This window comes from Cherax quadricarinatus, chromosome 43, assembly GCF_038502225.1.
Source record: "Cherax quadricarinatus isolate ZL_2023a chromosome 43, ASM3850222v1, whole genome shotgun sequence".
Taxonomy (NCBI): domain Eukaryota; kingdom Metazoa; phylum Arthropoda; class Malacostraca; order Decapoda; family Parastacidae; genus Cherax; species Cherax quadricarinatus.
Genome location: NC_091334.1, coordinates 17,445,066 through 17,468,628, shown reverse-complemented (window position 1 = coordinate 17,468,628; position 23,563 = coordinate 17,445,066). Strand labels below are relative to the sequence as shown.

Genomic DNA, 23,563 nt, shown 5'->3' with positions numbered 1-23,563 from the left:
GAAGGTGAGATCCTCCGACATAATCACTCCCAGGTCTTTGACGTTGGTGTTTCGCTCTATTTTGTGGCCAGAATTTGTTTTGTAATCTGATGAAGATTTAATTTCCTCATGTTTACCATATCTGAGTAATTGAAATTTCTCATCGTTGAACTTCATATTGTTTTCTGCAGCCCACTGAAAGATTTGGTTGATGTCCGCCTGGGGCCTTGCAGTGTCTGCAATGGAAGACACTGTCATGCAGATTCGGGTGTCATCTGCAAAGGAAGACACGGTGCTGTGGCTGACATCCTTGTCTATGTCGGATATGAGGATGAGGAACAAGATCTGAGCTAGTACTGTGCCTTGTGGAACAGAGATTTTCACCGTAGCTGCCACGGACTTTACTCTGTTGACGACTACTCTCTGTGTTCTGTTAGTGAGGAAATTATAGATCCATCGACCGACTTTTCCTGTTATTCCTTTAGCGCGCATTTTGTGCGCTATTACGCCATGGTCACACTTGTCGAAGGCTTTTGCAAAGTCTGTATATATTACATCTGCATTCTTTTTGTCTTCTAGTGCATTTAGGACCTTGTCGTAGTGATCCAGTAGTTGAGACAGACAGGAGCGACCTGTTCTAAACCCATGTTGCCCTGGGTTGTGTAACTGATGGGTTTCTAGATGGGTGGTGATCTTGCTTCTTAGGACCCTTTCAAAGATTTTTATGATATGGGATGTTAGTGCTATTGGTCTGTAGTTCTTTGCTGTTGCTTTACTGCCCCCTTTGTGGAGTGGGGCTATGTCTGTTGTTTTTAGTAACTGAGGGACGACCCCCGTGTCCATGCTCCCTCTCCATAGGATGGAAAAGGCTCGTGATAGGGGCTTCTTGCAGTTCTTGATGAACACAGAGTTCCATGAGTCTGGCCCTGGGGCAGAGTGCATGGGCATGTCATTTATCGCCTGTTCGAAGTCATTTGGCGTCAGGATAACATCGGATAGGCTTGTGTTAATCAAATTTTGTGGCTCTCTCATAAAAAATTCATTTTGATCTTCGACTCTCAGTCTGGTTAGCGGCTTGCTAAAAACTGAGTCATATTGGGACTTGAGTAGCTCACTCATTTCCTTGCTGTCATCTGTGTAGGACCCATCTTGTTTAAGTAGGGGCCCAATACTGGACGTTGTTCTCGATTTTGATTTGGCATAGGAGAAGAAATACTTTGGGTTTCTTTCGATTTCATTTATGGCTTTTAGTTCTTCCCGCGATTCCTGACTCCTAAAGGATTCTTTTAGCTTAAGTTCGATGCTTGCTATTTCTCTGACCAGTGTCTCCCTGTGCATTTCAGATATATTGACCTCTTTTAGCCACATTGCCCCCCCTATCCACCCTGTCATACGCCTTTTCCAAATCCATAAGTGCCACAAAGACCTCTTTAGCCTTATCTAAATACTGTTCACTTATATGTTTCACTGTAAACACCTGGTCCACACACCCCCTACCTTTCCTAAAGCCTCCTTGTTCATCTGCTATCCTATTCTCCGTCTTACTCTTAATTCTTTCAATAATAACTCTACCATACACTTTGCCAGGTATACTCAACAGACTTATCTCCCTAAATATATATATATATATATATATATATATATATATATATATATATATATATATATATATATATATATATATATATATATATATATATATATATATATATATATATATATATATATATATATATATATATACTGTATATATATATTATTTCCTGTTCCCCGTCCCGTCATATTTCCCCACCTTCCTGCTCCCATTTCTCCATCCTCCCTCTCCCTATCTCATTTCACCTTGACATTAGAGAAGTGATGCCAACTCGCTTGTGTGTCCGCGGCTGCGGTCACCCGTGTGGAAGACCAGGAAAAATGTCTTATTCTTTCTGTGTGTGTTTTACTGCACCAATGCACCCCCATGCCTCAGTCATGGGACGGATGAGACATGGGGGAGGTGATTTCCCATGCCTCCAGCCCTCAATAGATGTAGAGCACCAACAGTTCCAACCTATCTCCCTCCCTCCCGCACACAGCAGACGTGATAGTAACTCCAGCTCTTCTGGCAGGAAACTTTTGAACTTGCTGTGGCTGATGCGCCCTTACTGCAATACTTGATGATCATTGCTCTACAAGTCTCCCAGCTCAGGCTGACACTACTGAAGTCTCCCAGCTCAGACTGACTCTACTGAAGTCTCCCAGCTCAGGCTGACACTACTGAAGTCTCCCAGCTCAGACTGACTCTACTGAAGTCTCCCAGCTCAGACTGACACTACTGAAGTCTCCCAGCTCAGACTGACTCTACTGAAGTCTCCCAGCTCAGGCTGACACTACTGAAGTGTCCCAGCTCAGACTGACTCTACTGAAGTCTCCCAGCTCAGACTGACACTACTGAAGTCTCCCAGCTCAGACTGACTCTACTGAAGTCTCCCAGCTCAGACTGACACTACTGAAGTCTCCCAGCTCAGGCTGACACTACTGAAGTCTCCCAGCTCAGACTGACTCTACTGAAGTCTCCCAGCTCAGACTGACTCTACTGAAGTCTCCCAGCTCAGACTGACTCTACTGAAGTCTCCCAGCTCAGACTGACTCTACTGAAGTCTCCCAGCTCAGACTGACTCTACTGAAGTCTCCCAGCTCAGACTGACTTCTGAAGTCTCCCAGCTCAGACTGACACTACTGAAGTCTCCCAGCTCAGACTGACACTACTGAAGTCTCCCAGCTCAGACTGACACTACTGAAGTCTCCCAGCTCAGACTGACACTACTGAAGTCTTCCAGCTCAGACATTACTGAAGTCTCCCAGCTCAGACTGACAATACTGAAGTCTCCCAGCTTAGACTGACACTACTGAAGTCTCTCAGCTCAGACTGACAATACTGAAGTCTCCCAGCTCGGACTGACAATACTGAGGTCTCCCAGCTCAGACTGACACTACTGAGGTCTCCCAGCTCAGACTGACACTACTGAAGTCTCCCAGCTCAGACTGACACTACTGAAGTCTCTCAGCTCAGACTGACAATACTGAAGTCTCCCAGCTCGGACTGACAATACTGAGGTCTCCCAGCTCAGACTGACACTACTGAGGTCTCCCAGCTCAGACTGACACTACTGAAGTCTCCCAGCTCAGACTGACACTACTGAAGTCTCCCAGCTCGGACTGACAATACTGAGGTCTCCCAGCTCAGACTGACACTACTGAGGTTTCCCAGCTCAGACTGACACTACTGAAGTCTACCAGCTCAGACTGACACTACTGAAGTCTCCCAGCTCAGACTGACTCTACTGAAGTCTCCCAGCTCAGACTGACACTACTGAAGTCTCCCAGCTCAGACTGACTCTACTGAAGTCTCCCAGCTCAGACTGACACTACTGAAGTCTCCCAGCTCAGACTGACACTACTGAAGTCTCCCAGCTCAGACTGACACTACTGAAGTCTACCAGCTCAGACTGACACTACTGAAGTCTGCCAGCTCAGACTGACACTACTGAAGTCTCCCAGCTCAGACTGACACTACTGAAGTCTACCAGCTCAGACTGACACTACTGAAGTCTCCCAGCTCAGACTGACTCTACTGAAGTCTCCCAGCTCAGACTGACTCTACTGAAGTCTCCCAGCTCAGACTGACACTACTGAAGTCTCCCAGCTCAGACTGACACTACTGAAGTCTTCCAGCTCAGACATTACTGAAGTCTCCCAGCTCAGACTGACAATACTGAAGTCTCCCAGCTTAGACTGACACTACTGAAGTCTCTCAGCTCAGACTGACAATACTGAAGTCTCCCAGCTCGGACTGACAATACTGAGGTCTCCCAGCTCAGACTGACACTACTGAAGTCTCCCAGCTTAGACTGACACTACTGAAGTCTCTCAGCTCAGACTGACAATACTGAAGTCTCCCAGCTCGGACTGACAATACTGAAGTCTCCCAGCTCGGACTGACAATACTGAAGTCTCCCAGCTCGGACTGACAATACTGAAGTCTCCCAGCTCAGACTGACACTACTGAAGTCTCCCAGCTCAGACTGACTCTACTGAAGTCTCCCAGCTCAGACTGACACTACTGAAGTCTCCCAGCTCGGACTGACAATACTGAAGTCTCCCAGCTCGGACTGACAATACTGAAGTCTCCCAGCTTAGACTGACACTACTGAAGTCTCTCAGCTCAGACTGACAATACTGAAGTCTCCCAGCTCAGACTGACACTACTGAAGTCTCCCAGCTAAGACTGACTCTACTGAAGTCTCCCAGCTCAGACTGACACTACTGAAGTCTCCCAGCTCGGACTGACAATACTGAAGTCTCCCAGCTCAGACTGACACTACTGAAGTCTCCCAGCTCAGACTGACACTACTGAGGTCTCCCAGCTCAGACTGACACTAGTGAAGTCTCCCAGCTCTGACACTACTGAGGTCTCCCAGCTCAGACTGACACTAGTGAAGTCTCCCAGCTCAGACTGACACTACTGAAGTCTCCCAGCTCTGACACTACTGAAGTCTCCCAGCTCAGACTGACACTACTGAGGTCTCCCAGCTCAGACTGACACTAGTGAAGTCTCCCAGCTCTGACACTACTGAAGTCTCCCAGCTCAGACTGACACTACTGAAGTCTCGCAGCTCAGACTGACACTACTGAAGTCTTCCAGCTCAGACTGACACTACTGAAGTCTCCCAGCTCAGACTGACACTACTGAAGTCTCTCAGCTCAGACTGACACTACTGAAGTCTCCCAGCTCAGACTGACACTACTGAAGTCTACCAGCTCAGACTGACACTACTGAAGTCTGCCAGCTCAGACTGACACTACTGAAGTCTCCCAGCTCAGACTGACACTACTGAAGTCTCTCAGCTCAGACTGACACTACTGAAGTCTACCAGCTCAGACTGACACTACTGAAGTCTCCCAGCTCAGACTGACACTACTGAAGTCTCTCAGCTCAGACTGACACTACTGAAGTCTCCCAGCTCAGACTGACACTACTGAAGTCTCCCAGCTCAGACTGACACTACTGAAGTCTCCCAGCTCAGACTGACACTACTGAAGTCTCGCAGCTCAGGTTGATACATTTCAGCACCGTGTTTGCACACCATCCTGTATGATGGAATGACAGGGAAACAGCTCGTTATTGTTTCCACTGTTTAACTCATATAGAATGTAGCAGCACACTGCTGATGTATTATTTTTTGTTAAATAATACTTGAATACTTCCAGCAGGTGTAGGAGATTTCTTGCAGATTATTATTATTATAATCAAGGAGGAAGCACTAAACCCGTAGGATTATACAGCGCCTATGGGGGGATGGAAGGCATTCAGGCTTAATTCAGGGAACTGGAGCACAGATCCAATTCCCTAGATCAAGAGCCCCTCACCAGCGTCAAGGAGCCTTCCTTGAGGGGAGATTTCTTGCAGAGCATTCATTTAGTTAATAATGGTAATTAAAAAAAAAAATTAATTTAGAACACACGAATGAAAGAACACTGCGGTAGGGCAGTTATTGGCCCATGCTAGGCAGGTCTGACTTACACCCACCTACACTTTACATCTTTCCCTACATTCACATAGGAACTGTAGATTTCCACCTCCCTTTTCTTTTTTTTTTCGTCCCTTTCCCGTCTCTCCTCTTCTTCCTCAACCCTCAATATTTCACTCCTTCCTCACTCCAAACCTCCTTTCCTACACCTCTTTATGGTATTTATGGAGATTTACCGAGATTTCCTTTCTTGGTTCCTCTCTACCGTCCTCGTCTCTCAGGTTCCACCCCCGTGACCTTTGGCTGTTGTCTAGGATGGAAAGTGGTGTAGTCGACCTTGACTCCCCCTCCACACCAGCCAACACTACTCCCTCCCTCACTTCTCACTCACCAGAAGCTATCCTGAGAGATAGAAATTTCCAAGTGATAGTAACTCCAGCTCCCTTGGGGAAAAAAAGACTGAGGCTGCTGTAGCTAATGAATTAGGGAATACTTGACGATATACTCGTTGTTGTACTGAAGTCTCCCAACTCAGGCTGAAAGATTTGAACACCTTGCATGAACCCCATCCTGTGGTGGAATGTGACAGGGAAACACGGCTGGTTTTTTTTGTTCCCATTGTGTAACTGTCATATAGAATAAGGTAGCAGCATACTGTATCAAATTTTACTCAGAAATAGTCACCAGCTAATACTTTCCCCACCTCACCTCTCACTAAGTGTTTCCACTGTGTAACTATCATATAAAATGGGGTAGTAGCCCACTGCGCATGTATCTTAATTATTCTAGTAAAAAAAATCGTGTGTCCCTCAGTCTGCAACTTAAGTCTGTCTCACATGTTACTGATAGGCTTTTTTTTTTCACTATTTACAGTGGGATTAATTTTCTCTCTCTCTGCGCTTTAACATTTTACAATTTATGCATTTAAAACAACAAAGCCTAATACTGCGAAGACGACCATAACACTTATTACACTCTGGTTAACCGTACCTTCTCTAATTTCTCTTTATGTTTCCACCTGAGCACCAACATGGCCTCCACAACAGTCTGTAATCTCATTACTGTGGCAGGGAGAGAAAACGCCTACCATAATTACCAACATTACTAAATAGTTATCCAGAAGTTTGCTGATGAGGACACATGTGTACTTGGGTATCTGTTTCTGATACGTTTCGCCTATACATGAGGCTTCTTCAGTAGAATGCATAGGTGATTCTCCTGTGTAGGAGAAACTTTTCGGAAATAGATATCTGTTGTACGTGTATCTTACCCATAAACTTGTCGGCATTGTATGCCATTATTATGATATCCAGAATTTTGCCAGTTTACCTGGAGACCTGAAGAGAGTTCCGGGGGCCAACGCCCCCGCGGCCCGGTCTGTGACCAGGCCTCATGGTGGATCAGGGCCTGATCAACCAGGCTCGTACTGCTGGGCGCACGCAATCCAACGTACGAACCACAGCCCGGCTGGTCAGGTACCGACTTTAGGTGCCTGTCCAGTGCCTGCTTGAAGACAGCCAGGGGTCTATCGGTAATCCCTCTTATGTATGTTGGGAGGTAGCTGAACAGTCTTGGGCCCCTGACACTTATTGTGTTGTCTCTTAACACGTAAGGCGACAGATAAATCTCACAAACTTCTACATACCTTCAGCATACACATACCGTTGCTTCCTTACATGCTTCATAATAGTTCTTAATGCTGTGATATTTCCTTACCAAACTACGAGGCCTGGTCTGAGACCGGGCAGTGGAAAAGACCCAGAATCACTAACAAATAAGTAACAGGTTAACTTACGACCTTTTTTTTTGTATCGTATAATCTTATGATTGGCTTTTTAATTGTCAGTTTCACCACCAGTCACTCCCCTTTGCTAGACAAGATCAGAAAGAACACAAAGACACAATACCGTGACTGGAACAATAAACAAATAACCCGCATATAGGAGAGAGAGTAGCTTACCACGACGTTTCGGTTCAACTTGGCCCATTTATGTTTCACTCCAAGTCGAACCGAGGGTTTTGCTAATTGTTTTGTCAGGTGGCAACCTAACTTTGTTAAAAAAATATGTAATATAAAGTAGCCTAATTTGCCTAACTTGTCGGAGAATCGCGTTTCCGTCCGGCATGAATTGAATCTTAAGGCAACTACACCTGGAAGATTCTGGAAGGACTGAGCCCAAATCTGGATACCAATATCACTCCTTACGAGAACACAGGCTTTGGTAGACTGTAAAATTCCTCAAATGAAAAGCAGAGGCACGACGAGAGAGAACTCAGTAAGTGTAAGGGGATCACGACTCTTCAACATTTTCCATTCTGCATAAGGAAAATTAGCAACAAATCCCAAGTTATTTTCAAGAGGGAACTGGATAAGTTCCTCAAGTCAGTTCCTGATCAGCCGAGCAGTGGTTTATGCAGCGGGTACCGATAGTCTGATCGATCAGGCTAGCAGCCAGGAAGCCTGGTCTCAGACCTGGCAGCTGGGGCGATGACCCCCGGAAGATATTAACGGCAACCCGGATTTTGTCTGTTCACAGAAATGAATTCAGTGAGCTATATAAACAACCGGATCCTGGAAACACCGCCTTGAGTTGCCTAAAATTTGTAACACAGTGTAATAACAAGCCAAAATTTACTTATTGGATTGGGTGTTTATAAATTTTCTAGTCGAATTGAACACCAAGAACGAATAGGACACATAGTTACTAATTTATACAGTACCTGATCAAGCTTAACATTAAAATGAAACAAGCTTAACTTATTGTTACCTAATCCACAATTTAGAGGGAGAACTGGACGACGTGTCGATTTATTCTGGAGCATGACCTAAGTTAAGCTAGGTACCGTAGCTTAACATAGCTAGGTAACATAGTTTAACCTAGCGAGGTAGCCTAGCTTAACCTACGGAGATAACCTAGACAGGTAAAAACATGGGCGTGGCCATATATTGAAGTTTACCCACTCTAATACATAACATAGTACGTAACCTGACCTGTTTGAGGAAATTGAGGTCACTAGGCCGTGCCCTGGTAAGGCTGTATTACATGATTTTGACCTGTCTGAGATCACCAGACCGTGCCCTGGTAAGGCTGTATGGCGATACACGATTTTGACCTGTATGTATATAGGTTTACCTGGAGAAGGTTTCGGTCTGAGACCAGGCCTCATGGTGGATCAGGGTCTGATCAACCAGGCTGTTACTGCTGGCCGCACGCAAGCTGACGTACGAACCACAGCCCGGTTGGTCAGGTACTGACTTTAGGTGCCTGTCCAGTGCCTTCTTGAAGACAGCCAGGGGTCTATTGGTAATCCCTCTTATGTATGCTGGGAGGCAATTGAACAGTCTTGGGCCTCGGACACTTATTGTGTTGTCTCTCAGTGTACTCATGGCGCCCCTGCTTTTCATCGGGGGAATGTTGCATCTCCTGCCGAGTCTTTTGCTTTCATATGGAGGGATTTTCGTGTGCAGGTTTGGTACCAATCCCTCCAGGACCTTCCAAGTGCATATTATCATGTATCTCTCTCGCCTGCGTTCCAGGGAATACAGATCAAGGACCTTCAACTGTTGCCAATAGTTTAGGTGCCTTATCGCACTTATGTGTGCCGTGAAAGTTCTTTGTACACTCTCCAGGTGGTAGAATATACTGACAAGTATGTGAATATGACAATATACTGTTTGTGACATTTCATTACAAAAAAGAACTGATAATGTTCCTAGTGGACGAAACGTTCCTCAATAAAATACCACATACCACGAAAATGTTTTAGGAATCCTTTTTTTTAGCAGAAATATAAAGCCAAGACAACAGTGCGGCACTGTTGGGAATGAAGTTAATGGAATACTGGGCTTCATATTTAAAAATATAAATATATGTACCAACCCTGCACACGAAAATCACTCCATATGAGAGCAAAAGATAGGCAGGAGATGCAACATTCACCCGATGACAAGCAGGGGCACCACGAGTATACTGAGAGACAACACAATAAGTGTCCGGGGCCCAAGACTGTTCAGTTGCCTCCCAGCATAAGGGGGATTACCAGTAGACCCCTGGCTGTCTTCAAGAAGGCACTGGACAGGCACCTAAAGTCAGTACCTGACCAACCGGGCTGTGGTTCGTACATCAGTTTGCGTGCGGCCAGCAGTAACAGCCTGGTTGATCAGACCCTGATCCACCAGGAGGCCTGGTCTCAGACCGGGCCGCGGGGGCTTTGACCCCCGAAACCCTCTCCAGGTAAACTCCAGGTAATACCTTTAGTAAGGTGAAACCTCACTTAGATTATCCTGCTCAGTTCTGGTCTCGACTGAATTTGCACTCGGGAAAGACGTAGAATTAGGGGGGAGGGATATGAATGAAGTGTACAAATAGGACGTAGAAATAACCACACAGACGTAGGTTGATGGTAATGAAAGGAAGAAACGGGGCAAGAGAAATAAACATGTAGTTTTAGCACTTAATATATACTGCCACACTCTTGCATATCCCTTTTAAAGGCGTACCAGCCTCGTGTGTGTACTCACCTGTTTGTGGTTGCAGGGATTGATTCACAGCTCCTGGCCCCGCCTCTTCGCTGGTTGCTACTAGGGCCGCTCTCTCCCTGTTCCATAAACTTGATCGTGTGTGTGAGAGAGACATGGCTCCAACTTCATCCTATTCCCTATTTGAATGTCTTAACAATAAAAGGCTTTCACGTGAGCTTATGAAGGTAACAGCTCTTAACTTGTAAATAAAGGCAAGAATGCTTAACCTAACCTTGTAAAACCCTTGTGTAAAAAAAAAAATGAAAGTGTAAGCTATAGGTATTCTTGGACGTGCCCCTTCAAGGCTCTTCACGAGGAAGTGTTTACTTGACCTTTGACCTGCAGAGGATGATGCAACAAACCCTCACTCCCGAGTCACGACCCCCCAAAAAACACAAATACATTACGAGTAATCCGTGAGTAAAGTCGAATATACGTGATACGTACAGTGTATAACTTAATATTACAAATGTTGGCCAGCAAACAAAATTTTGTTTGGTTAAATGCTGTACAGATCAGGAGATACCTTACCTTTGATATACCTTGGATGAGTTTCGAGAGTCTACTCCCTGAGGCCGGCCATGGGTCAGGCTCGTCTGGTGCTAGCCTGGTGAAGATACCTGTCCAGTTTTCTCTTGAAGACGTCTACACTTGTTCCAGCAGTGTTTCTGATATCTTCTGGAGACTCAGCAAAATTTATATCATAAAATGGCAGCAATTTTTTCTGGGGGGGGGATAAATGGTAATTACGGTGAAGGGTTCTTGATCCAAGAAACTGTAGCCTATCTTCTTGGATGAAACAGTTACCTCCCTTTCCTTTAGAGTTATATTACCCATTCAGACTTAGCGCTTATTCATATTTTTTTTTTTATAAAAGTCGATTAGTAACTCGAAATCATAATAAAAAGAATATGAACAAGAGAGAGGACGGAGAAGAATCGGCCCGTGGCAGGATAGTTCACAAGAACCTCTTAACACTACACTATTCCAAACTAATAAAAATTAATCTAACTAGGTATATTTCTGTACACTAGAGAGTCTAACATGGACCCCGCCTCCAATGGGACGTTGGACTCACGGCTACCACGGAAAATTAGATGCATTTCCAATTTCCTCAAAGTGTCCCCCACCTCCTTCCTTACACAAGTATCACATAGCCTGGGAAGTGGGTTTTGGACGAAACTAAATTAATATCATAGTCACTAGTGACATGGTGCTAAAGCTCTGCACGGAGTTTTAACTTACCTGGAGAAAGTTCCGGGGGTCAACGCCCCCGCGGCCCGGTCTGTGACCAGGCCTCCTGGTGGATCAGAGCCTGATCAACCAGGCTGTTGCTGCTGGCTGCACGCAAACCAACGTACGAGCCACAGCCCGGCTGATCCGGAACTGACTTTAGGTGCTTGTCCAGTGCCAGCTTGAAGACTGCCAGGGGTCTGTTGGTAATCCCCCTTATGTGTGCTGGGAGGCAGTTGAACAGTCTCGGGCCCCTGACACTTATTGTATGGTCTCTTAACGTGCTAGTGACACCCCTGCTTTTCATTGGGGGGATGGTGCATCGTCTGCCAAGTCTTTTGCTTTCGTAGTGAGTGATTTTCGTGTGCAAGTTCGGTACTAGTCCCTCTAGGATTTTCCAGGTGTATATAATCATGTATCTCTCCCTCCTGCGTTCCAGGGAATACAGGTTTAGGAACCTCAAGCGCTCCCAATAATTGAGGTGTTTTATCTCCGTTATGCGCGCCGTGAAAGTTCTCTGTACATTTTCTAGGTCGGCAATTTCACCTGCCTTGAAAGGTGCTGTTAGTGTGCAGCAATATTCCAGCCTAGATAGAACAAGTGACCTGAAGAGTGTCATCATGGGCTTGGCCTCCCTAGTTTTGAAGGTTCTCATTATCCATCCTGTCATTTTTCTAGCAGATGCGATTGATACAATGTTATGGTCCTTGAAGGTGAGATCCTCCGACATGATCACTCCCAGGTCTTTGACGTTGGTGTTTCGCTCTATTTTGTGGCCAGAATTTGTTTTGTACTCTGATGAAGATTTAATTTCCTCATGTTTACCATATCTGAGTAATTGAAATTTCTCATCGTTGAACTTCATATTGTTTTCTGCAGCCCACTGAAAGATTTGGTTGATGTCTGCCTGGAGCTTTGCAGTGTCTGCAATGGAAGACACTGTCATGCAGATTCGGGTGTCATCTGCAAAGGAAGACACGGTGCTGTGGCTGACATCCTTGTCTATGTCGGATATAAGGATGAGGAACAAGATGGGAGCGAGTACTGTGCCTTGTGGAACAGAGCTTTTCACCGTAGCTGCCTCGGACTTTACTCTGTTGACGACTACTCTCTGTGTTCTGTTAGTGAGGAAATTATAGATCCATCGACCGACTTTTCCTGTTATTCCTTTAGCACGCATTTTGTGCGCTATTACGCCATGGTCACACTTGTCGAAGGCTTTTGCAAAGTCTGTATATATTACATCTGCATTCTTTTTGTCTTCTAGTGCATTTAGGACCTTGTCGTAGTGGTCCAATAGTTGAGACAGACAGGAGCGACCTGTTCTAAACCCATGTTGCCCTGGGTTGTGTAACTGATGGGTTTCTAGATGGGTGGTGATCTTGCTTCTTAGGACCCTTTCAAAGATTTTTATGATATGGGATGTTAGTGCTATTGGTCTGTAGTTCTTTGCTGTTGCTTTACTGCCCCCTTTGTGGAGTGGGGCTATGTCTGTTGTTTTTAGTAACTGTGGGACGACCCCCGTGTCCATGCTCCCTCTCCATAGGATGGAAAAGGCTCGTGATAGGGGCTTCTTGCAGTTCTTGATGAACACAGAGTTCCATGAGTCTGGCCCTGGGGCAGAGTGCATGGGCATGTCATTTATCGCCTGTTCGAAGTCATTTGGCGTCAGGATAACATCGGATAGGCTTGTGTTAATCAAATTTTGTGGCTCTCTCATAAAAAATTCATTTTGATCTTCGACTTTCAGTCTGGTTAGCGGCTTGCTAAAAACGTTGTTACAATTAAAGCTTGTTTTGAAATTTGTATTATCTTTAGCCTTAAATACCTACTTTGAGGCTGAGGAACTGATTCTACTGTCTCAATTCCAAAACCATTAAATAGCCTCTGCAGTGAATTGATTGAGCCAATGGTTGGCGAAACCTCTTCAAATAATGCTCCCCGAAGTGTTGCACGTCTAATTTCTCACATTCCCCATAGGGCGGCCCACGATGACACAAGCAGTCATAGTCCGTCCAAATAATAATAATAATTAATAATAATAGTAATATTAATAGTTACTTGTTTGTCCTGGGGCAGGCGTGGTGGTGGGGGCATCGCGGGCAGGGGAGGGCATGTACGGGTGTGGAGGATGGAAGGCTGAAGGAGTAGCAGCATACGAGGCCCTGAGGTGGTCCTTAGCCAGGGCCAACCTCGACGGAGGAGGACTCGGCTCCAGGATACTCACCGACTCCTTCGTTCCTGGCATCAAGTTCGGTAAGTTAAGTTTAGCTGTTGATCCACTGTAGACAACATACTTCGACTCTTTTTTAGATATAAACATGTAAATAGTTCATTACTTTTGTAGCTTGTTCAGCTATCAGAACTTTGCGGCCCAGTTCCAGGACCCATTATGTACCTCTGTAATGTTGAGGTACAGTCCCTGGACCCATTTGTGTGGTGTACCTCTGTAATCCTTTGACTACCTCCCACAGGATGGGTATGGGGTGATCCTACGTAATTTACACTATGCATGACAATTGTACTTGTGTACTCACCTATTTGTGGTTGCAGGGGTCGAGTCCTGTGCCTAAATAAACTTGCATACACCGAGAGATATAAATATGGCTAGTAAGCAAGTTTATTTGTAGTTACAATTTACAAAAGTACAGTTACACAAGTATTGCCTGATTACAATTGTCTTACATAGTAACACACTAATTACCAAGGATAACTCTCCGAGAAAGGTCAAATTGACTTATGTTAAAGGATTATCCTTGGCGAAAATCAATTATTTTATATTTTACGATATATACAAGCTGTCTACTTCTTTATTTATTTATTTATTTATTTAGTAATTTAGCATACATACAGAGGTACAAAACAATACAGGTAAGAGCAGCATGCCAAAGCCACTTATATGCATAGCATTACGGGCTGGCTTAAAACTTCATGGGATACACAGCGAAAATAGTGTAGATAAATGGTTCAGAAAACTGACAAGTTGATAAATTAGACACGTGCTATACTTGGGTATCTTTACTGAGGAAACGTTTCGCCACACTGGCTTCATCAGTCCATACAAAGGAGAATGGTGAGGAACAGGAGGAGTTTGACTGTATGGTCTGATGAAGCCATGGTGTGACGAAACGTTTCCTCAATAAAGATACCCAAGTTTTGCACATGTGTGTAATTTATCAGCGAAAATAATACAATTTGTTTGGGTCGAGCAGCATGTTCAGAGCCAAGCAACACTTGAAGTGTTGAGGCCTGGTTAATCACAACGAAAATAATTAGACACAACTGGAACATAAGTGAATGAGACTTATGACGACGTTTCGGTCCGACTTGGACCATTAACCAGTCACTAGCTAATGTCCAAATCGGGCCAAAATGCCGTCATAAGTTTCTAATAAGCTGCGAAATACGGTATGTGATTTTTTACATTAATAATAGAGTAAGCATGTATGCCTATTTGCCCTGTGTGTGTGTGTGTGTGTGTGTGTGTGTGTGTGTGTGTGTGTGTGTGTGTGTGTGTGTGTGTGTGTGTGTGTTAATTGTTTTCTGCAACCAAATCTTTCAGTGGGCCGCAGAAAACAATATGAAGTTCAACGATGAGAAATTTCAATTACTCAGATATGGTAAACACGAGGAAACTAAATCTTCATCAGAGTACAAAACAAATTCTGGCCACAAAATAGAGCGAAACACCAACGTCAAAGACCTGGGAGTGATCATGTCGGAGGATCTCACCTTCAAGGACCATAACATTGTATCAATCGCATCTGCTAGAAAAATGACAGGATGGATAATGAGAACCTTCAAAACTAGGGATGCCAAGCCCATGATGACACTCTTCAGGTCACTTGTTCTATCTAGGCTGGAATATTGCTGCACACTAACAGCACCTTTCAAGGCAGGTGAAATTGCTGACCTAGAAAATGTACAGAGAACCTTCACGGCGCGCATAACGGAGATAAAACACCTCAATTACTGGGAGCGCTTGAAGTTCCTGAACCTGTGCTCCCTGGAATGCAGGCGGGAGAGATACATAATTATATACACCTGGAAAATCCTAGAGGGACTAGTACCAAACTTGCACACGAAAATCACTCACTACGAAAGCAAAAGACTTGGCAGACGATGCAACATCCCCCCAATGAAAAGCAGGGGCATCACTAGCACGTTAAGAGACCATACAGTAAGTGTCAGGGGCCCGAGACTGTTCAACTGCCTCCCCTCAAGGAAGGTTCCTTGATGTTGGTGAGGGGCTCTTGATTTAGGGAATTGGATCTGTGCTCCAGTTCCCCGAATTAAGCCTGAATGCCTTCCACATCCCCCCCCAGGCGCTGTATAATCCTCCGGGTTTAGCGCTTCCCCCTTGATTATAATATAATAATAATAATGTTCAACTGCCTCCCAGCATACATAAGGGGGATTACCAACAGACCCCTGGCAGTCTTCAAGCTGACACTGGACAAGCACCTAAAGTCAGTACCTGACCAGCCGGGCTGTGGCTCGTACGTTGGTTTGCGTGCAGCCAACAGTAACAGCCTGGTTGATCAGGCTCTGATCCACCAGGAGGCCTGGTTACAGACCGGGCCGCAGGGGCGTTGACCCCCGGAACTGTCCAGGTAAACTCCAGGTAAAGGTACATCATCTTTCCCGGGGGTCGAACCCAGGACCTTTCAGTTGTGAGCTGAACATTCTGTCACTTGTGCTACAAGTTGGTTTTGCCTAATTGGAGTGCTGTAGATTATATGGGGCTTGAAGTAAGAAAATAGATTGCTGTTCTTTGCTGGCTCTTCATGGGGGTACTCTTGATCTAAGGAAATTAAGCTACTGTCTTCTTGGATCAAATCTGATTACAGTAGCTACTGTTTAGTGTTCCTAATGAATATAATACAGTAATAATAATTATTTTTACTATTGGTATTATGGAAGCAGTAAACATGTATGAGTCATACAGCACTTGAGGTTTGATCCAAGGAAGATGAGAGTAATTCTAATTCCTTAGATCAAGAGCCCTTCACAAACATCAAAGCATCTCCCCATGAAAGGTATAAAAGAAATTACATTAATTTTATTGATATTACAGGGTTGCATGTATATGACTCCTGCGGTCATGGAGACAGAGCTGTGGCTGGCTTAGGGGAGGTGTTCCCAGTGGTGCGTGAGGGACCATCAGCATGTTCTCCTCTCAGTAATGATACTCTCCTTGCCTTGGGTGTGGTAGATCTTACAGGTATCACCTCCACCCACCAGAACCTGGCACGCCTGCTGCAGAAGTACCATGTTCCTGTCGTCAATGTTGCTGCTCCTGTGCTCATACCACCAGAAGAACGAGGGCAGGTGAGGCACAGATCACGTCTGTGGGTCCCCTACAAAGTGTTTGCATCTCTGGTGGTGGAAATCATATATCACCAACAAAGTTAATCATATAACTGATATATTGATTAGATTGCTTAGGCAAAGAGTTTAATAAAGCATTGATTAGATGTTGAAGAGGTGGGACTGAGGATACTTCCCTGTGGTGAGTTGCATTTCATTATTTCAGCATCTTTAGTTACATTTCTATGCCCTGAAATAGGATTATCCTCAAGGGTTAATAATCCGACAAAAAAGGAGGGGTTTGGGATATTTACTGTTCGGAGTGACATCTGAACTGTCATATCTGCATGCCTCGTGGCCTGGCTGGCAAAGCTCTTCACACCCAGAGGGCCCGGGTTCGATTCCCAGCGGGTGGAAACATTTCAATGCGTTTCCTTACACCTGTTGTCCTGTTCACCTAACAGCAAATAGGTACCTGGGTATTAGTCGACTGGTGTGGGTCACATCCTGGGGGACAAGATTGAGGACCCCAATGGAAATAAGACAGACAGTCCTCAATGAGGCACTGACTTTCTTGGGTTATCCTGGGTGGCTAACCCTCCGAGGTTAGAAATCCAAATGAAATCCTATCTCTGCAAAAGGCAGTGATTATGTGTGAATGATGGTGAAAGTGTTTCTTTCATTTTTGGGTCACCCTGCCTCAGTGGGAGACAGCCAGCATGTTAAAAAAATGTTTTCTTAATCAAATGCAGCTCAAGATCGAGGAAAGTGGAGCTGAATGTAAAATATTTTATTTAGAATTTAGGCAAAAAATAATTTTTGCCACTTGTGAATTTGCTTTGATGATTTTACTAATAAGAGACTAACACAGGATATCAGTAACCACTGTTTTTCCTACCAGGCAGTGATGAAGTTTTTGAGTATGCTCAAGTGGGAAGCTACCAGCATATTGCTAGCTGACGAGGAGTACTCTCTCTCTGTTGTTAAGGTTAGTTATTCCACTGTTATTTGATGCATTTTTGTAGTAAGACAGAATATTATACATTTGCTTACAGCTGTAAAAAAAATTACAGGTTAGCCAAATGTGTAATTATTTAGTCTAAATAAATATACTTTCTGTTCCCAAGAGGATTTGTGAAATACTGAAATAATAATAGTAATGTTTTTGGTAGAAAAATACCCAGTTAACAAGGTAATTATATCATTAATACAAAATTAAAACAAGTTACAAACAGCATTGATTTCACTAGCTATTTGCCACTGCAGCTTATCCAAGTTATACTTAAATGATGGTAAATATATTTTCTTTGGGTCACCCTGAGTTGGTGAGAAATGGCCATCGAGGTAAAAAATTGTTTTTATTTTGATCTCTGACAATCTCCTGCCAAGGTAGGGTGACCTAAAGAAAACACATTTATCATCAGTCATTCAACTGCTGTCTTGTCAGAGGTGTACTAATGTCACAATTAGGAGTACCTCTCTATCTGCACCTTCCTCACCCTTCTTTCAGAGTTTTCATGTATGTACAGTGCTGTAATTAATGTATCTGTAAAAGTTCTTAAGTATTTCATATGGTTCCCTCACTTCTGTACAGATTGCTATTTTCTTTTTACATTAGTAATTTATACAGGAGAAGGGGTTACTAGCCCCTTGCTCCTGGCATCTTAGTTACTTCTTGTGACACGAATGACTTATGGATTAAGGATTCTTAGGCAGACATATCTGACATATTTAAAGTTTCTGAGCATATGAAAGATGATCATCAAACTGCATGGGCATTAGGCATTATGATTTTTTATTAGATCATACCTAGATGACAAATCCTGTTAAGGAGCTCCAAGCACAGTGGTAGGCAATGATGTCATCCTATACATTCACCTGAATCTTGAGCATGCAAGTCTCACATTCAGGAAATTGACTGTCCAACTATCCCATTGTCTAGACTATCACTGCTCTTTCCTACATCAGACTCTGCTAATATAAATATCTATAGTTTAATAATAATAGGATAATTTTGCATAATAGCATTCTCAAATTACATTGTGAGCGCAATAATAAGAAAAAGTTTTAGCAAATATCTTAGTCACTCAAATTTTTATTTTCATAATTCCCTCAAGGGATTTGTCTTGATGCCTTTAAAGGTCTCTTAATCCAAGGAACAGGACTTATACCTTTCTTAGCTTGAACCTAAGTGCTTCTCATTTCCCAGGCCTATATGACACCTATGGGTTTAGTTCTCCCCTTCCTTACAATAAAATTGTGATCACTTAATAGAAGCATTGAATGTGCGATTTCCACTAGGTTGTTACTGAGATGGCAACAGCACATAATATCTGCCTTAGCAATGTGGTGAGAATACCATCACAGCTGCATGATACAAGCTCACAAGATCACTCTTCAACAGAGGTATGGCAAAATAGCTTTAAACTCAATAAATGTCTATTAATTATTGATATATGGACAGTGACAGTACATATGCAAGTGATAAAATTTCAATAGCAGTAGTAGTGTTGCAATGCCCAGTTATGCATAACATGATATATAAATTATTCTATGTTTGCAGGCGGCGCTGAAATATAGAAACTTGGTGCGAGCAGCTTTGAATGATGGGCAGACTTCTGGAGTGGTGGTAGTGGCTAGTGGTAACATTCTTTCTCAGGTAACTGCTGTTTGTTTTCAGTATTAACTGCAAGTGAGCCCACAGTAGATACATTTTTTTGATCATTATATTTTATTAGTGTCTGTTTTGAGGCAAGGATTAAATGCAGAGGGGCCTATATGAGAGTTTATTTAGGTTTTTAATATTAGCATTATGTTTATCTTGGATTGCCCTGTTGTATGTACTTTATTTATGTTGTACATGAATCGTATACAGTAACGACAAGATGAAGAATTAGACACATGCAACATCTGGGTATCTATTTGTAGATGCTTTGCCATCCAGATGGTGAAAAGCCTACAAATAAACATACCCATATGTTGCACTTGTCAAAACCTTGTCCAGATTGTTTTCAAGAAGGCATGGGACAGGCACCTAAAATCAGTACCTGACCAGCTGGGCTGTGGTTTATACATTGGTCTGCATGCAGCCAGCAGTAACACTCTGGTTGATCAGGCTCTGATACACCATGAGGCCTGGTCACAGACTGGGCCATGGGGGCGTTGATTCCCCGCAACCCTCTCCAATTATACTCCAGGTAGGAGAACCCTGCACATACACCACCCACTTTTTGGTGTTCCACATTTTTGTTGGCTTTCAATTGAGCCATTGTTCATTATGTTCAATGCTTTTACCACTCGTTTTTGCTGTTATCACTGTTTTCATACAACACTTGCGTAAGGGAAACACAGTCGGTTTTGCCTGTTCAGCAGGCTTCATCAGTTAAATACAGAGGCAATTACAGTACTGGGGACAGTAGAAGTAGAGTGGTAATTTTGAGGTGATCACTCCCTCAGCTTTGATGAACACTAATCATATATCAAGTTTAAGGGATTGATCACCTCTCCACTTCTACTGTCTTCAGTATTGTAATCCCCTCTGCATTCAGCTGATGAAGCCACTGTGCAGGTGAAACATTTTGTCAATAAAGATACCTAAGTGTCGCACTTGTTTTATCAGCTTGTCAGCATTGTATACCATCTTAATGATAGAGTATTATATTTCCATTCAGATATGTTCTTAGGTTGATTATTTTGTACTTACTGGTACTTGTGGACTTCTAAGAATACCTGGAGTATACCTTGAGGGCATTCCAAAGGTCAACACCCCTGCATCCCGGTCTGTGGCCAGGCCTCAAGGGGTTGGTGGAATCAGGGCCTGATCAATCAGGTTGTTACTGCTGGCTGCACACAGATCAACTTATGAACCACAGCCCAGCTGGTCAGGTACTGACTTTAGATGCTTGTCCAGTTCCCGCTTGAAAACAGCTAGGGGTCTATTGGTACTCCCCCTTATGTATGCTGGTAGGCAGTTGAACAGTCTTAGTCCTCTGATACTTACTATGTATGTTCTCTCTTAGTGTACTCATGGGGCCCTTGCTTTTCCTTGGGGGGGATACTGCACTGCCTGTCTCAGACTCTTTTTTTTAATTATTTATTTTTTTTTATTATCACACTGGCCGATTCCCACCAAGGCAGGGTGGCCCGAAAAAGAAAAACTTTCACCATCATTCACTCCATCACTGTCTTGCCAGAAGGGTGCTTTACACTACAGTTTTTAAACTGCAACATTAACTCCCCTCCTTCAAAGTGCAGGCACTGTACTTCCCATCTCCAGGACTCAAGTCCGGCCTGCCGGTTTCCCTGAACCCCTTCATAAATGTTACTTTGCTCACACTCCAACAGCACGTCAAGTATTAAAAACCATTTGTCTCCATTCACTCCTATCAAACACGCTCACGCATGCCTGCTGGAAGTCCAAGCCCCTCACACACAAAAGCTCCTTTACCCCCTCCCTCCAACCTTTCCTAGGCCGACCCCTACCCCGCCTTCCTTCCACTACAGACTGATACACTCTTGAAGTCACTCTGTTTCGCTCCATTCTCTCTACATGTCCGAACCACCTCAACAACCCTTCCTCAGCCCTCTGGACAACAGTTTTGGTAATCCCGCACCTCCTCCTAACTTTCAAACTACGAATTCTCTGCATTATATTCACACCACACATTGCCCTCAGACATGACATCTCCACTGCCTCCAGCCTTCTCCTCACTGCAACATTCATCACCCATGCTTCACACCCATATAAGAGCGTTGGTAAAACTATACTCTCATACATTCCCCTCTTTGCCTCCAAGGACAAATTTCTTTGTCTCCACAGACTCCTAAGTGCACCACTCACCCTTTTCCCCTCATCAATTCTATGATTCACCTCATCTTTCATAGACCCATCCGCTGACACGTCCACTCCAAAATATCTGAATACATTCACCTCCTCCATACTCTCTCCCTCCAATCTGATATCCAATCTTTCATCACCTAATCTTTTTGTTATCCTCATAACCTTACTCTTTCCTGTATTCACTTTTAATTTTCTTCTTTTGCACACCCTACCAAATTCATCCACCAATCTCTGCAACTTCTCTTCAGAATCTCCCAAGAGCACAGTGTCATCAGCAAAGAGCAACTGTGACAACTCCCACTTTGTGTGTGATTCTTTATCTTTTAACTCCACACCTCTTGCCAAGACCCTCGCATTTACTTTTCTTACAACCCCATCTATATCTTTTCATATTCATAACTCAGATTATTTTATTTCAGATCTTTGTAGCTATCAAGGCTGAAAGCTCCCAGACTCGAAAGGTGTATTGGTTGTTTTCTGACCTTCTGGAGGATGAGCTGGACCAAGTTCGTGATGTGACCAGGCTTACTAAGGGCTTATTTCTTATTGCTAATTCTCCTCCTGCTCTTGAAGAATTTGAAGATCATTGGAAAAGACTGCAGGATGTCAATTTAGAGGTATATTGTGAAAAATGTTTGAAGTGTGTATAATTACCATACCTATTTGAATTTGATGGTGAATGGGGTTATGGGGATTAGCTTTAAGTCTTAGTCCCTGTTAATGGTTGATATAACTTAAGGCATGTGAAAAATCCTGTAAGCCTGTTTAGCCTGCACTCCCTTAATAATAATAATAATCATAATCTTTATTTCTACATGTGATACAACTTACACAGACCTAGCTGACATCAGTGGCATATTGTATAGAAAGCCGTTGATTATGCAGAGCATTTTGGGCAAATTAGGTTAAATTTGTCGCCAGGATGCAACCCACACCAGTTGGCTAACACCTATTTACTGCTAGGTGAACAGGGACAGCAGGTGTCTTAAGGAAATACACCGAAATGTTTCCATCCATACCGGGGATCAAACCATGGCCCTTAATGTGTGAGCTGTGTGCACTACCAGCCAAGCTAAGGAACATCTTATGGTTGCAGTTATTTAATTTACAAGAGGAAGACTCCAAGCCTAGACTGGTGATTTACTATGTCTGGCTTGGCCCTCACCACTATCTTAAGGAATAAAAATCACTCCAGGTTAAATGTAATGAAAGGTTAGGGTTTTTTGTTTATTATGCTGGGAGTATCAGTGATCTACACATTGTCTCTTTCCAGTCCACCTTACCATAGAGACAAATTCTATTGTCAATCCTAACAGCTAAGGAGTTTTAAATATGAATGTTGGTGTACAGTTTTTGCAGTTATTTCCAGCTGAAGTGTCCTATAATGCAATGTACATATGAAAATGAATTAATAACTGAGTCAGTGGAGTTTATTTAAAAAATACAGTTCAGTCACAACAATAATGAATGCTAGGCTGGGATTAAATCTGGATTAGATAGTCCACCCTTTCCTGGAAAATGATATTGATAAAACTGTAATTTAAGGAAATGAATACAATCTCCAGACCTTTTATGCCTTTCCTAGAAGGTAGCCACTAATGTTAACTGGTGTATGTAGCAATCTCATTTGTTAACTTTTGACCAACTGTTGTAATTAAAGAATAAACAGTCACAATACTTTGGCTGGAGCAGTTTTCCAAAAACCAGCATGCAGGAGAAAAATGTTTGAATGGCATTTTGGTCCATCCAGGACCATTGTCAGTTGTGATATGACAATTGTCCAGGATGGACCAAAATGTTATTTTATCCATTCTTATCCTAAGTGCAGGCTTTTTGATGACATTATTAAATCCTGTTGCCTATTTTTTGACTTCATATGGAATTCACTTCAACTGTGTTTTTGATCAGCTCATTCCACTTATTTGCCACTTGTGTTGAATAATTACAGTGGTCCCTCGCTTTTCGTAGTTCCCGGCAATCGTAAATTTCGCCAATCATAGGGGTACGTATTTTCGTATAAAAATGGACTCGCTTTTCATAAGTTGACTCACGAGTCGTAGTTCGTACGGGACGCGTACCCACGGCGTAAGCCGTGGCGGCAGCCAGTCTGGCATTGTTTACCAGTGAGCGAAGGTCCCCTCACGTGCTCCAGCGAAATATTTCGTAATA

General features: G+C 43.5%; 1 protein-coding gene across 2 annotated transcripts in view; it reads left to right on the top strand.

Annotated features, from left to right (window-relative positions):
• The window catches only part of LOC128694146 (uncharacterized), a 179,979-nt gene that overhangs the window by 83,030 nt on the left and 73,386 nt on the right, over positions 1-23,563 (top strand). For both annotated transcript variants that reach the window (XM_070093626.1, XM_070093627.1), the window contains exons 3-8: positions 13,324-13,500; positions 16,322-16,575; positions 17,456-17,542; positions 18,856-18,960; positions 19,118-19,213; positions 21,814-22,011. In XM_070093626.1, coding sequence (XP_069949727.1) covers positions 13,324-13,500; positions 16,322-16,575; positions 17,456-17,542; positions 18,856-18,960; positions 19,118-19,213; positions 21,814-22,011 — 917 coding nt within the window. The remainder of the gene's footprint in view (positions 1-13,323; positions 13,501-16,321; positions 16,576-17,455; positions 17,543-18,855; positions 18,961-19,117; positions 19,214-21,813; positions 22,012-23,563) is intronic.